This window comes from Galeopterus variegatus, unplaced genomic scaffold (genome assembly GCF_000696425.1).
Source record: "Galeopterus variegatus unplaced genomic scaffold, G_variegatus-3.0.2 Scaffold2431, whole genome shotgun sequence".
NCBI lineage: Eukaryota > Metazoa > Chordata > Mammalia > Dermoptera > Cynocephalidae > Galeopterus > Galeopterus variegatus.
Window position 1 is genome coordinate 177,611 of NW_007728542.1, and position 15,973 is coordinate 193,583.

The 15,973-nt window shown below is 47.6% G+C and overlaps 1 protein-coding gene across 1 annotated transcript in view; it reads right to left on the reverse strand.

Moving 5' to 3' along the window:
• Positions 1-540: 540 nt before the first annotated feature.
• LOC103597822 overlaps positions 541-15,973 on the reverse strand; it is a 28,772-nt gene continuing 13,339 nt past the window's right edge. Inside the window, 8 exon segments of the mRNA XM_008581677.1 lie at positions 541-552; positions 1,464-1,662; positions 1,904-2,050; positions 3,574-3,764; positions 3,796-3,853; positions 3,942-3,957; positions 3,960-4,046; positions 10,135-10,201. Of these exon segments, the coding sequence (XP_008579899.1) occupies positions 541-552; positions 1,464-1,662; positions 1,904-2,050; positions 3,574-3,764; positions 3,796-3,853; positions 3,942-3,957; positions 3,960-4,046; positions 10,135-10,201 (777 nt within the window).

A 15,973-nucleotide genomic window follows, 5' to 3' on the forward strand; every position in this document is an offset into this window, starting at 1 on the left:
CCTCTCCTTATGTCCCCACTTTAGAGCCCAGATAACTCAGGATCAAACCAGAAAAGGACCCACACCAGGACAGCTCCTCTCTGTGACCCCCATCATCCCTCCTCCCTTGGTTCCGGAGGCTCAGCCCTTCACACATGCCCAACACAGGCTCAGTTTGACCCAACAAACAGCCTTTGACCTCTCTCCTGTTGGGGATTCCTTGGTGGTTGTGACACTATCCCTGCCCTCACAGAGGGGCAGAGACACATGAACAGACAGACTAACCTCAATAGGAAGTGGTGGGCCCTGCAAGGCAACTGTCTAGGTACAACCGAGCCACCTCCCAGGCAAGTAGAAAGTAGAGAAACAAGACGTGGTGGTGTGTGGCGCTTGAGGCTACAGGAGGTATCTTTTGGACATGAGACATGAGCACATTTCCAGGCTGAGGTCAAGGGCAGCAAGGAGGAAGTGTACGAAGATAACTGAGGGAATTTGGTTCAAGGCGACGCAGAGGCAAAGGGCCAGCTCAGCACGATCATCCTTGGAGAGGACGAGGGAAGCCTAATCCCCAACCTGAAAGGGAAACAGGCAAGGACGAGGTAGACTGCACGGAGGTTTGTATGTGGGAGCGAGCTGATCCATGCAAAGTTGTCACAGAGCAGGTTGTTTGAGTGTAGGATTTTGGACATGGACCAGTTTGGATGATAAGGTTTGAGATGTCACCATGGGGTGGGATTCTGAAAGACAGTGGAAATAAAGGTGCCTGAAGCTGAGAAGGTCAAGGAACATGAAGAGAGGATATTTGACAAGTTACTCATTAAAACCTCCCAAGAGAGTGACAGAGGTTGAAGTAGAGATGCTGCCAGGTTGCCCCTGAGTGTGAGGGAGTCACCTGAAAGCCAATAGATGGCCTTGTCAAGGACATGTAGAGGTTGGGCATGGTCACATGACACAAATTTTAAAGGAAGCAGGTGGAAGGTAATAGGTTGGAAGCTGTATTTGGGGCTGGGAGACTCTGCACATGGAGAGTAAGAGAAAGAGTAGCTTCCACCCAGGAAGCCTAAAAACAAGAAAGTCTCCGCAAGTGAGGCCAATTTCAGGATAACATTGTAGAGGGGTGTTCTGTGAGGAGGCTGAGAATGCATGGGAGGTGTTTCCTTGGGTACAGCTTTTACAAAGGGCATGGTGGAAATAGCTCTGGCTCAGCATGGAGGGTCCTCCACAAGCAATGGGGTGAGGCCCAGGCACTACAGGGGTAAGGGCACCTTGAGCTGTGCAGCCCCCACCCATCCTAAGGTTGAAGAATTAGCCATCTCTCTTCCTGACCATACCACAGGCTCCACTAAACACCACCAAGACTGAGGACAAGACTTAGACACACACCTCAGTATAGCATCCACCCTTGTCCCCACGTCTGGTCATATCCCATAAGCTCTGCCACTGGAGCATGGGGAACTCTTACCTGGGGAAACAGACACTCTCACCAGGAACGAGGGGTCATGTGACCACTCATCGAGGATCCATGCTGTCTGAATCTTGCAACAGCAAGGTCCCACATCATCTGCATTGAGGTTCTCCATGGTCACAGTGAAGGTGAGGTCATCAGGGTGGTCCCTGATGGTCATGCTGCCCTTCTTCTCCTCTTTTTCATTNGGTGGGCATGAGGGTGGGGAGGCAGGGGATCTGGGGAGGAGAAAGGAGGACCCCAAGCCAGAGCCTGGGAGAGTCTCATTCCCCCCTCCACAATGATGACTCCAAAGGAGTGCCCTCTAAGATCCAAGACCCCTCTTTGTGGGACAGGAAAAACAAGTCCCGCCAGAATCCAGTCACTGCTGCCTCCCTGCCCTGGGGTCCAGAGCCCCAAGGTCTCTCTCATCTGGTCTGAAGGGCTGATCCCCTCACCGGGCATACCTGGGGACTGTGCACTGCAGGGCTCCTGGTCAGGCAGACTGTATCTCCCCCAGGAGCCCTCTGAGGTCTGTTCACACAGAAGATAGTGCCAAGCATGCCCAGGAACAAGGGCAACTTCAGGAGCGGGAGGAACAGGAAGTGGAGTCTGCTACACTGGGACCTGTGGGGGACACAGAGACAGGAAATGAGCTACCTCCTCAGACAGTCCCCAAGACCCTTCTTTCCCCACCTCTCCTTATGTCCCCACTTTAGAGCCCAGATAACTCAGGATCAAACCAGAAAAGGACCCACACCAGGACAGCTCCTCTCTGTGACCCCCATCATCCCTCCTCCCTTGGTTCCGGAGGCTCAGCCCTTCACACATGCCCAACACAGGCTCAGTTTGACCCAACAAACAGCCTTTGACCTCTCTCCTGTTGGGGATTCCTTGGTGGTTGTGACACTATCCCTGCCCTCACAGAGGGGCAGAGACACATGAACAGACAGACTAACCTCAATAGGAAGTGGTGGGCCCTGCAAGGCAACTGTCTAGGTACAACCGAGCCACCTCCCAGGCAAGTAGAAAGTAGAGAAACAAGACGTGGTGGTGTGTGGCGCTTGAGGCTACAGGAGGTATCTTTTGGACATGAGACATGAGCACATTTCCAGGCTGAGGTCAAGGGCAGCAAGGAGGAAGTGTATGAAGATAATTGAGGGAATTTGGTTCAAGGGGACGCAGAGGCAAAGGGCCAGCTCAGCACGATTGTCCTTGGAGAGGTCGAGGGAAGCCTAATCCCCAACCTGAAAGGGAAAGAGGCAAGGACGAGGTAGACTGCACGGAGGTTTGTATGTGGGAGCGAGCTGATCCATGCAAAGTTGTCACAGAGCAGGTTGTTTGAGTGTAGGATTTTGGACATGGACCAGTTTGGATGATAAGGTTTGAGATGTCACCATGGGGTGGGATTCTGAAAGACAGTGGAAATAAAGGTGCCTGAAGCTGAGAAGGTCAAGGAACATGAAGAGAGGATATTTGACAAGTTACTCATTAAAACCTCCCAAGAGAGTGACAGAGGTTGAAGTAGAGATGCTGCCAGGTTGCCCCTGAGTGTGAGGGAGTCACCTGAAAGCCAATAGATGGCCTTGTCAAGGACATGTAGAGGTTGGGCATGGTCACATGACACAAATTTTAAAGGAAGCAGGTGGAAGGTAATAGGTTGGAAGCTGTATTTGGGGCTGGGAGACTCTGCACATGGAGAGTAAGAGAAAGAGTAGCTTCCACCCAGGAAGCCTAAAAACAAGAAAGTCTCCGCAAGTGAGGCCAATTTCAGGATAACATTGTAGAGGGGTGTTCTGTGAGGAGGCTGAGAATGCATGGGAGGTGTTTCCTTGGGTACAGCTTTTACAAAGGGCATGGTGGAAATAGCTCTGGCTCAGCATGGAGGGTCCTCCACAAGCAATGGGGTGAGGCCCAGGCACTACAGGGGTAAGGGCACCTTGAGCTGTGCAGCCCCCACCCATCCTAAGGTTGAAGAATTAGCCATCTCTCTTCCTGACCATACCACAGGCTCCACTAAACACCACCAAGACTGAGGACAAGACTTAGACACACACCTCAGTATAGCATCCACCCTTGTCCCCACGTCTGGTCATATCCCATAAGCTCTGCCACTGGAGCATGGGGAACTCTTACCTGGGGAAACAGACACTCTCACCAGGAACGAGGGGTCATGTGACCACTTATCCAGGATCCATGCTGTCTGAATCTTGCAACAGCAAGGTCCCACATCATCTGCATTGAGGTTCTCCATGGTCACAGTAAAGGTGAGGTCATCAGGGTGGTCCCTGATGGTCATGCTGCCCTTCTTCTCCTCTTTTTCATTCATCGAGGATCCATGCTGTCTGAATCTTGCAACAGCAAGGTCCCACATCATCTGCATTGAGGTTCTCCATGGTCACAGTGAAGGTGAGGTCATCAGGGTGGTCCCTGATGGTCATGCTGCCCTTCTTCTCCTCTTTTTCATTTCCTTTGGTCTCCACAATGGTCTCACATGATGTCACACTGTCCTCAGCACCAGTATTTGTTATACCCTCGTACACCTTCTCATACTGACACCGCACACTCAGAGAGTCCCCCATGGTGCCAGTCACAGCACTGGGGCCCATCAGAGACAGACAACCTGGAAAACACAAGCCCCAGCCCCAGTCTCCATCCAGATGGGTCCCATCAGCAGCTGCCTGCCTGAAGCTTGAGGGGAAAGTGGCCAGGGAGCCATGGATGGGTCCCGGGATGGGGACATGGAGGGATACCTACCCTACAACCTAAGCCGAAGAGTCTGGAGACTGCAGCCAGCAAGACAAGTAGAAACCTGTCCCTTGTGGGAGCAGAAACATTGAGTAATCACACGGGGCCTCTGCCCTTGGAGCCTGGAAGAGTCAGGCCAAAGCTGGAGGTGGGAGCTGAGAGGAGCTGGCTGTTCTGCCCCATCCTGAGCCTGCAGCCTCTGCCAGGCATGAGATTTAGTCACATACAAAAACACTCCCCTTTGGAGTGAGACCTCTGCATTCTGAGGACTTCTGCAACTCAGACTTCTTCTTTAAGAGTACAACTTCTTGTTTACTCTGCTCTCCATGTGTTCTTGAGAGAGGGGAAAAAAATTTCTGGCTCCACTGCTTTCCAGGGAGCATCACCAGGTTTCTGGAAGGAAGCGCTGTGTCCAAAGAAGGCCGTAATAGGTTTCTTTACACGGGTTTGGAGCACAAGCCGATACTTCCCCATCATAGTCTCAGGGCCTGGGTGTCCACGGCCACCATGCGTTCAGAAGAAAGAGGGAAGCTGCTCTCTATAATCAATTGGGACAATTTGGGGCCTGGGGGGGAAGTGGGAGGCAACGTGTGAGAAGGTGGTGTGGAAGGAAAGAGAAAAAGGAAGAAAGGCTGCAGTGGGCAGACATCCGTGCATGGTGGGATGTGATGCTCAGCAGAGCACCTTCCTCCCCATGTCTTGAGCAAATGCTCAGAGACTTATGAGAGATTGGTTTGAACTTGAGTGTGCGTGTGTGTGTGTTGAGGGGGCAGAAAGGAGTGAGGGGAGTGAGCTTTGCACCTAGGCTGACATGACTTACCAACAAGAGGGCACCCACCTGCCAGGGCCGTGGGAGCATAGCCCTGGGAATTAGCAGGACCCGTGGAAGAGCCCTTATGTCTGGATTTGCAGTGAGCACAAGTGGGGAGGAGCCCCTGATCTCTGGCTGTCATTCATTTCCTTCCCTTCTTCCCACTATCTGCCTTTCCTCCCTGCTCTGTCCCCAGCTGGCTCTCTCTGTCACACCTTGGCTGACCTGCTATCTGTGCCCTTGTGCCCACGTATGAGGTGCCACCATACACTGTCACTACCTAAGCTTTTTTCCTACCCTTCCAACCCCTCCCAAATTCTGCGGCACTTGTCAGCCCCCAGCTGACCCCTGACAGTTCCTGCACTTGTGCTCCCCTGACCGCAGCAAAGTGGCTCCTAACCCCACAACTTCTGAGCTCTCACCAGGTCTCCTGCTGTCCTAACCCATGTGAGAACCTTCCTTACCCTGGACACTGCACCCCAGGAACCTTCTGGTTTCCAGATCCCTGCTCCACACCTATGTTCTTCCCCAAGGACCTCTCTGCCCACAGCTGCCCTCCCCACAAGGTTGGAGAGTTGGCCTCGCCTCCTCCCTCCCACCTGACCCTCTCCCCCTCCTAGAGGTGGTACAGGCCAGCAGTGCCTCCTTCCAGGTTCTGGACAGAGCTCAGAATTGCACTCCCCTACAGTGGGGATTTATCAGGGTGCACAGTGAAGAGCCTGGGCAGTGGCACCAAGGACTGCTGGTGCAGCTTCCAGAAGGAATGCTTCCGAGAGAGCTCGCAGTCCTTCCGCCAGGCTCAGAACAAGCCCCTTCAGAGCGGAACGTGTGCTAGAATTTCTGCCTCTCTAATCAAGAAGATTTCAACAGCAGATGGGCAGATTAAAGAGAACCTTCCAGGCTCCTTCCAGTCTGGAAAGTCTTTAATTCTGGAATATACCTAAGAGCTAGATCGGCCTTCTGCTTTCCGACTCTATTCCTCACTCTCCTGCTTACAATCTGGGCTCCCTTAGCCTTCCTAGGAAGCAGATGTTTCTCTCTCTCTCTCTCTCTCTCTCTCTCTCTCTCTCATCATACACACACACACACACACACACATTCACTCACTCACCAGGGGAGAGTGCAGCCGAGGGAGGAAAGCCCGCAGGGACCATTTTATCCTTTCTAGGGACCAGAGCCACTTATCTCTGTCTCCCTCTGGGCTGACCTGTTTTCCTCCCCAGATCTCTGTTGGGTAAACACCACTATCTCCGGGTCTTTCTTTTTCATAAATTTTACCCCAGAAAACAACTCCCCGAGCAATTCTAAGTCACGTAAACATCAATGCCATTGCAGAGGCAGAATCTCATTTTGAAAAGTCTGAAAGTGCTATGTAGAACCCCAAACCTAATCAATCTGGAAGATCACCCTGGAAAAGAAAAGAGCCTTTTGCATTCATGATAGCTTATTTCTCCTCGTTAGGCAATACTTCTCATTGAAATGACACCAATTCAAATTTATATTCTGAAAGAAAAATGATGGTTCTTAAAACTTTGAAGTCACTTGTAAAGATTTAAATTTCAGGGGTAGGCTAGGGAACGTAGATACATGCACTAACTAAAGCCCAATAAGCAAAGCCACCTCCAAAACAGAGGTAAAGTAAGGCAGCTTGCAGAGAGGATTGTTGAGATAGGCAGAGATTGGGTGATGTGACTCATTAAATCACAGACCCTCAGATTTAGAACTTGGCTTATGATTCCTTAGCCCAATTTTCTATCCAATGCACAAATATGACAGAAACAAATGTTCATGCAAAGTGTTAGCAAATGACACCAAACTACTGGTGTTTGAAAGAGGAAACAAGATTGGATTGGGAAGGAGTAGGCAGATCGAAGTTGTAACATTCTAGTACTTGGGTTGGCCAGGAGGTTCACAAGTGTTTGTTAAACTACACACACTTAGGGGCTGGCTAGTCAGCTCAGTTGGTTAGAGCATGGTGCTGATAACACCAAGGGTCCAGGGTTCAATCCCTGTACCAGCCAGAGGCCGAAATAAATAAAAATTACATATAATTAAAACAAAAGAGGGTCTTGCATGGGCCAATGATAAAAAGGTGTCATGGCTGGCTAGTCAGCTCAGTTGGTTAGAGCATGGTGCTGATAACACCAAGGGTCCAGGGTTCAATCCCTGTACCAGCCAGAGGCCGAAATAAATGAAAATTACATATAATTAAAACAAAAGAGGGTCTTGCATGGGCCAATGATAAAAAGGTGTCATGAGCCATGAGTAATCCAATCTTGAGCACCTGAAGTTAAGAAGAAACAAGGAACCCATGTCCTTGGTGTTACCAGCACCACGCTCACCCGAGTGAGGTAACCGGCCGGCCCTAGTTTCTGCTTTCTTCAGCCTTTTCTGTCTATAAAAGCTTTGTTATTTGTAATAAACTTGGGAGCACTTCTCTGACTCTGTATCACATGGCGTTTCACCAGGTTGATCCTCACATTTGGTTCCCAATAAACATTACAAAATTAAAAAAGAAAAAGAAACAAGGTTCTGCTAATTCCAAGGGTACTTTCCTCTGTCCTGCTAGGGTGTTACCTAAGTGCAAAAATAGCAGATAGTACTGCCTGGAAATGGTTGGTGTGCATTCTTCGATAAGAGCGCTTGCTGGCTGCTTCCGATTAATGGGAACTAGTGAATATTGGAGGGCGTTCAGTTCAGAATGGAACCACCAGATGATGTAGCAGAGAGGTCAACAGAAAGCACCCTGAGCTACTTTGTGAATATGACCAGCTTAGCTTTGCTCTAGACACCCCATGGCCAGTGAAAAGAGCTCTGTGGAGGAGACAGATCTGGACTTTGTCTTCAGTTCTTCTACTTACTTGCTGTGTCATGGGCTAATCCCTTCACCACCTTATCTGTAAAATGAGACAATGCTATCTGCCCTGCCTAGGTTGCAAAACTGCTCAGAGGGTTACATTGTATCATGATTCGAAAGTGTTTGTAGATTGTCAAATGCATAACAAATAGGAGTTCTATTTTTGCTCATTTTATATTGGAATTCACTTCCTCTTTGCCCTTTTTCTCCTTGCTCTGGAATTATCCTTTCTATCTGTCTTTCCATCCCTTTCTCATTCCCCATTCTCAGGCTGGCAATATGTGGTACTTCAGAAAGCTCATAGAAAAATGGGATCAAGAGATAATATGAATCTTTCCATGGAACTTTTGAAGACCCCTCGGACAACCCTTGCAGATACCTTCTATGCATTGAAAGTGATCACATTTTTGCAAGCAGGTTTGTAGCCCCAGATGGCTGTGGAGGGCGAAGGGGAATTCTGGGACAGAGAAGGGGAAGCTAAGCCAGGAGTCAGGATGGAAAAGAACTGAACTGTAAGTCTTTACAAGTGATTTCAAAGTTTTAATCTGGACCCATGAGGAACCCCCAGCTGCAAGTGTAGCCTGGATAAGAAGATGAACCTGGGGGACTAGAGAGGCCAGCAGGTTCCACATGAAGTGGTGGGAAGAAGTTTCTATCTTCATTTTAACTGCACCCAGATTAGAGCATTTAGGTAATTTTATCAGATTTCGGCAAGCTGATTTAAACAGGTAGTAATAGACTGGTAAGTGAGTTCTCAAAGGGGGAAGTCCTAATTTGTAGTGTTTGCTGATTTCTGTGGTGCAAATATATTCTCACCATGACTGATTTCAAGCTGTCACTGAATATGGAGTTGGGAAGACATTCCCGTAATCGGCTCTTGTGGGCCAGTGCAAGGTGGCTCCAGCCACCACTGCTTTGGGTCCCCACTTCATTAATTACGGTGATTCACAAAACGTCCACTGCACTCTCTAGTTTGTCCATGATCGTCATCATCATTATCGTTTAAGACATTTTGAATACCTCCCATGTGTAATGCAATGCACCTCTTTTAAATGACTTTCTGAGTCTAAGATCTAGATTATGAGGGCCTTACAAGACCTTGGAAATTATCCAGGGTCATTATCATTCTACTGATAAGAAAACTGCATTTTGGACATTGTCACCCAGCTTCTCATCTTCCTTTAAATATCTGCCTTTTCCACCCATCATTCTGGAAAAAGTCTTGTCATTATATTGGGCAGTTTCTGTGTTTAAGGGGAACCCAACCACACAACTCATTCTACAAACATGAAGAATATCCTCTAATTTTTATCCTAAATTTGTTTCCCACAGAAAAATGTGCTTTCCCGCATTTTTGCATTTTGAATGTCTTTTTTAAGAGTTTCTCTTCTGAAAGTCCAACCTTTGGGAGACAATTTTATTTACTCGTTTACACTTCACCGTGTTCCAGGAAGGATTTAAGGTGGAAATTGAGGATAGCATTTTAGATGCTTTATTAGTTCTTTCTTACAAACATTTCCAACCCCTTTACACTAATTTTTTTTTCCTTTTTGTCTTTTTTCGTGTCTGGCAACGGATCGCAACCCTCAGTGTCGCGCCCGTACCGGACCGGGACCGGCAATGGGATCGCAACCCTCGGTGTTGTGCCCACACCTCACTCAGCCAGTGAGCGGGAACCGGTCTGTATGTGGGATCCGAACCCTCGGCGGGAGCGCCACCACGCTCCCAAGCGGCGCACTGTAGCAGTGCACCACCGGGCTGGCCCCTACACTAAGTTTTGGCAAGACAGAACTATTGCTAATTCTTGCACTTTCCATGGCCTTTAATATCTTCCCACTTTTGTGTAAGCTATTCCTTCTCCACTTCTTGCATTCATTCATTGTTCAAGACTGACTTTCAGTGAAGACTTCCCTCCTTCCAAGAGCAAAGTTAGGGGTCCCTGCTGCAAACTGTCATGACCAAGTGAATGAATCTCTACTGTAGCAAGTTCCATGTTGTATTGTTCCTTGACTCCCTCGTTCAATCATGAGTCCCTCAAATGCAGAACTTACTCTTAATGATGCAACTAGAACAGTCCTGGCACACAGTTGGTGCTTAATAAGTGTAGGAACCACAGATGAATGTTTGACTGTGTAGACTATACAGATGGATGAATGATGTGTCCTTCCCATTTCTGCTAACACTTCACCTCTGGCTTGAGCCCAGGACAGCCCTTATGAAAGTTGGGTCTGGAGCCCAGGAGGGATCGTCTCACCCCCTGCATCACCAGGTTTCCAAAGCCACAGCCCCACTCACCTGGAAGAGAGAAAAGGAGCAGACCTGGTCCTGTCTCCCAGGCTGCTATCCCCAGCAAACCCAGGTCCTAGCTGGAGTCCAAATATGTGTAACAGAACCTCTGTCCTCCACCTTCTACTTGTTCAAATTTCTTTTGTGTTTCTCTCTTATCTACTTCCTTTTTAATCTCTTAGCTGCTTTCTAATTTGAAGCCCTTCTTAGCAAAAGGGGTAGTGGCAAGAGACTTCAGGAAATGGACTAAGAGCAAAGGGAAATCTACTTTCTCTTCCCTTCATTTAATGCACACATAATGATTGGTTCACCCCGAGCCTTTATGAAAGTGTATTCCAATGTATGAAACCTCCAACAGAGGAGACATTTTGTCCCCTGCCTCACTCACTCTTCATCTTGTCTGGGACTTTCTTGATCTAAGTAGCTGTCCCTTCTCTATGGCTGCCTGCTTTGGGGTCATAAAACAACACCCCCACTTACAGAGGTGTGGCGAGTACTCCCCATGTCTCCCTCAACCATCACCTCCACGCGGATGAGCTTGCACCACGTCCTCTAGCCCAATATCCCAATATCCCTCCTGGGCTCCAGACCCAACTTTCTAACTTCCTGTAGAAAATTTGTGTCATACACTGACTGGTCTTACGCTATTGTATATGTACACAGCTGTGTCATACCTGATCATACACTATTAACCTAATTCAGTAAAACCATCATTTAGTCTTCATGTGTCTTTGGGCATGTTGTAAATCACCTCATCCTCAGTTTCCTCATCTGTAAAAAAGAGAAATAGTGACAATTCTTGTCTTGTAGGGTGGCCATAGGAAATAAGCGAGTTAATGCAAGTAAAGTGTTTGGCACAGCACCTGGAACATGGTGACTGCTCGGTCAATGTTGAGTATCTTTGGGATGGTTCTGGACCATTGAAATAGCTTGTCATCTGGTCTCTCGGCCAGCTATATACTCTCCCTAATCCAGCCTACACATCAGAATCATATTCTTCCCTAAGACACAGATATCTGAAGATATAACTCTGGTGCTAACTCCCGTCAGTTGCTTCCACTTTCTCTTTTCTTTCCCCAGGATCAATACCCACAGCCTCCAACCTTCACTTTGTAGAACTCTCTAGTGGATTATCTGCCATTTCAAACTTTTGCTGTAAAAGCACAACTTCTTACCTTCTCTCGTCTACCATGTTGGATGAAATATGGTATATGGGACTGAGCCCTGGATGGAACAACCAAATACTTGGATTCTGGTCCTATGGATGTTACTAGCCACACACCTGAGAGACCCAGAATGAGCAGAGCTGACAAGTGCCACAATGCTCTGTGCCCATGTGTCATTTCTTCAGCAGACACCACAGCTGGAGGCTTCAGTTCTCTCCACCAAGAGGATCAAACTAATCTCCAGCCCCCTCAGTTCTGCTCGCATGTTGTTTTCTTCTGCTTTCTTTTTATTTCCGATCTGATTCTTGGTGTTGTTTATAAAATAAAGAAAATGGGATTAGGCAAGTGCTGATGGCTGAAAAAATATACAATATGTCTAATGTGGGCACATTTTATTATAATCCAATAAGAAAGCCCAAATTACAAATACAGTAAGTGGAGTCAATATAGAGACTTCCCTTTAACTCCAAACATAAAAATTCTCTATAAAATGCAATCCAAGAAATTGCATTTTAGACATTTTGCAGTTATGTATTTTGATACATAACTGAAATCAAATGCAAGAAAAGGAAGTTCCAGGTACTAGAAATGTAAAGGGAACTGAGAGCCAGGACAGTGAACAGGAGGATCTGATACCAAAAGTCTAATGGGAACTAGTAGAAATAAATTTGGGCTTCAGGAGGAGAGGGGCTGGTGTTTAAACAGCCACTCAGGGATAGAAGCCAATGCCTCAGGTCTATACTGGACAGAGAGAGGGAGCAGGAGCAGAGCTCCCTGCCAAAAGCTGGGATCCATGAAGGGGTCACTAGACCCATGGAACAGGGTTGGGGAGGGGCATCGAGGGGCTGATGGAAGCATAAAGGCATCTAGGTTTCCTAGAGCCATGAATTAGACTCTCATAAGAACAAGCAGCTAAGTTGCCCTACATAGAGGTGTGAAATCCAAAGTCCCAATTTCTTATGGCACAAGAGTGTCAGGCAAAGAAATCAATATAAAACGGGTTGGCAAATAATGTGACTTAGGGCCTTGGAAGAGATTAACACAAACCAAGACCACACCTCCAGCTCACCCTGTGTTTTCAACCAGCCCATCTAAGGATGGATTTTACATGTGTAAGCAGCAGCTTTTACCTGCTCCTCCAACCACACCTGGGATTCCCTGCCTGCTGTCTCCAGCACCACCCCCATAACCCTGCTGCACCCCAAACCCTCAGAACACCTCCACCCTGGTCCCACTGGCACCTCAAATTCAACACGACCAAGTTTTGACCAATCCAAAGTCTAACCCTCTCTCTTGCTGACTTCCCACCCAACAACAACAGCAAAGACAGCAACCTGCTTCTCTTCTCTACTCCCTGGAGTGCCCTGCAACCCAGAACATTCATTTTCAGCTCTTAGGGCTGTCATAAGAGCTGCTGCCCCATCTGAACTGCCCTGAGCCCAGGAAATAAATGTCCTCCTTGTTAGAAAAGAGAAATTAGCAAGTTAAAAAAACATACTTACTAGCTTTAAGTTTACTTCTGATATAACTAGAATTGTAGAGAACTGAAGACAAAAAATGCATAAAGAAAGGCAGCAATATGACATATATATAATATATATAACACATAGAATATATATTTAATATATATAAAATAAAAAACATATATTTAAAAGATACTCCTAAAAAGCCAATTTATAGAGATTTAGAGTGTATGTCTGCCAAGAATGGGGAAAGTGTCCTGCTTCCCCAGGACACGAGCTAGAGGAGTTTGTACCCTGCAGGAGCTGCTGTCTGCAGCAAGGAGGTGGCTGTTGGCCTGGGGTAGCCCTCCCAGAGAAGCTGAGTCCTGTGGGCGAAGGAGAGGAGGGAAGGTCAGGTGAGCAGGAGGCTGAAGAGCCTGGACATCTGAGGAGGAGGAGAAAAGACAAAGTCGAGGACAGGGACTAGGCCCCCCTCAGCCCTGAGGACCTGGGGTTAGCGTCCTCCCAGGGCAGAGGGGCTGTCCAACCTGCTCATGTTCCAGAACGTAAAACATCACCATGGCCCACACTTTGGACTAACTATCCAGAGCTGTGCAGAGCAGGGTGGGAACTAGGCCAGGCCCCAAGTCCAGAACAGAGCTCGGGGCCCATGGCACCTACAGCTGCCACTATCCCCTCCCCTAAGGGCCTTGTCTCCAAGAATCACCAGCTCTGTGCACTTCCAGACACAGGGTCTAGGGTCTGGAGGTTGTTCTCAACCAGCCTATGGAGGCCGAATCTCTGGGTGGGAGCCACTGACCTTGGTTCCATCGTCAGCCTCAAGGTCACAGAGTGAGCACACTCCCATTTGCTCATTCGTTCATCCTTTCAACAAATGCCTACTAGGCACCGACTATGTGCCAGACTATCATAAAATCGAAGAATTTAGGGTGAACCAGAAAGACAAGTGTCTGATCCTATGGAGTTTACATTCTAGTAAGGGAAACAGATAGCATACTGACAGCTACAGCTGTATAGCACTTATTATTGGCTCTTAGTCCTGTTCTAAGTGCTAAACACATATTTATTCATTTAAGTGTCTGATCCTATGGAGTTTACATTCTAGTAAGGGAAACAGATAGCATACTGACAGCTACAGCTGCATAGCACTTATTATTGGCTCTTAGTCCTGTTCTAAGTGCTAAACACATATTTATTCATTTAATCCCTCAAACAACCCTGTGAGCTAGAACTCCTATCATGCCCATGTTGTAGATGAGGAAACTGAGGCACAGAGAGGACAACTTGTCGAAGGCCTCATTAGTGGCTAAACTGGGATTTGAAGGCCCAGGCAACCTGGATCCAGAATCTGTGCCTTTAATTCACCACCGACCACGCTGGTTATAGTAAATAAATACACACACACACACACAAAAAAAAAAAACAAACAGGAGAAATAAAGACTGTGAGGACTGCTCTGAGAGAATTAAACAGTAACACAACAAAAGCCACCAAAGACGGTCAGGAAAACCTTCTGAGGAGGTGAATTCAGGCTGAGACCCAAAGGATGAGATTGGATTGGCATCCAAAGAGCTAAGGCAGTGGTCTCAACAGGGCAGCTTAGCTCGCAGGGGACATCCAGCAATGTCTGGAGACATTTTTTGGTTGTTACAACTAAGTGGGGGTGCTACAGGCATCTAATGAGCAGAGGCCAAAGACACTGCCGAACATCCTACCATGCACAGGACACCCCCTGTGATAAAAGATTCTCCAGCTCAAAATGTCATTAGTGCTGAGGATGAGAAGCCCTGAGCTGAAGGAAAAGCATTCCAGGCAGAGGGAACAGCATGTGCAAAGGCCCTGGAATGGGAAAGCATTTGGTGTGTTCGTGAGATGGGAGAATGTAGCTGGTCAGCTGGGGGAGGGGGCATGAGATGTAGGCAGGAGCTGGGGAAGCGTGGCGAGGGGTTTGAATTTTAAGCTAGAGCAATGGGAAGCCAGTGAAAGGTTTTAGGCAGAGTGTGTTCTGGTTTATATACTGCAATGATCACTCCACTGTGTGGAGAAGAGATTAGACAAGGAAAAGCAGGAGCAGGGAGATGAGTCAGGAGGGTCTGCAGTCATCTGGGGGAGTGGTGGCGGTGGCTTCAATAGCAGCAGAGGTGGACCAAGTGTGCAGTCCTGGGTGATTTTTGGAGGCAGAACCATAAGGATCTGTGATGGAGTAAATGTGGGGTGGGAGGGAAAAGGAGGGATTGAAGATGATTCCCAGGTTTTCTCCTGGCCAAACTGGGTGAATGCCTATTGCACTCGTTTTCTAAGGCTGCTGTAACAAAAAGTACCACAGATTGGGTGGTTTAAACAAAGAAATTTATTTTCTCACAATTCTGGAAGTCTGAGATCAAGGTGTTGGTAGGGTTGGTGGAAAAATAGAATTAAAAGGTAATACGAATTTTTCCATGATCTTTTTGAAGTACCCTCGTATATGTCTGTCTTCTCCCTGTGTCTTCACATGGTCTTCCCTCTGCACCTTTGTGTCCAAATTTCTTTTTTATAAGGACACCAGTCATATTGGGTTAAGACACACCCTATGACCTCATTTTAACTTAATTATCTCTTTAAAGACCCTATTTCCAAAGACTGTCACGTTCAGAGGTACAAGGGGTTAGGGCTTCAGTATAAAAATTTGGGGGGGAAACAACTCAGCCCATAACTCTAGTGCCACTTCCTAAGATGGGAGAAGGGCTTTGAGGATGCAGATGGAATCTAGAACTCCAAACTGGATGTCTTATGCTCCCTATGACCGTTAGATGTCCCAGTGAAGATGTCTGGTAGGGAACTGGATATACAGTCGGATGTACAGTCTGATATCCAGCTGAGAACTACATTTGGAAGTCAACAGTAGTTACAGGTATTTAAAGCCATGAGATTGAATGAGATGCCTGAGACAGAATAAGTGGAGAGGGCTGAGGCTGAGCTTCCAGCTTCTGCAATATTTACAGATGGAGAAGAGGAGGAGGCAGCAAAGTACAGCAAGGGTGCCTAGTAAAGGAGGAGGAAAGCCAGGAGAGTCTGGGCTATGGACTGAAAGTTTGTGTCCCCCCAAAATTCATTATGATGAAACCCTAACCCCCAATGTGATGGTATTTGGTGATGGGAGGTGATTAGGGCATGAGAGTGGAGCCCTCATGAATGGGATTAGCACCCTTATAAGAAGAGACACAAGAGAGCTTACTTCCT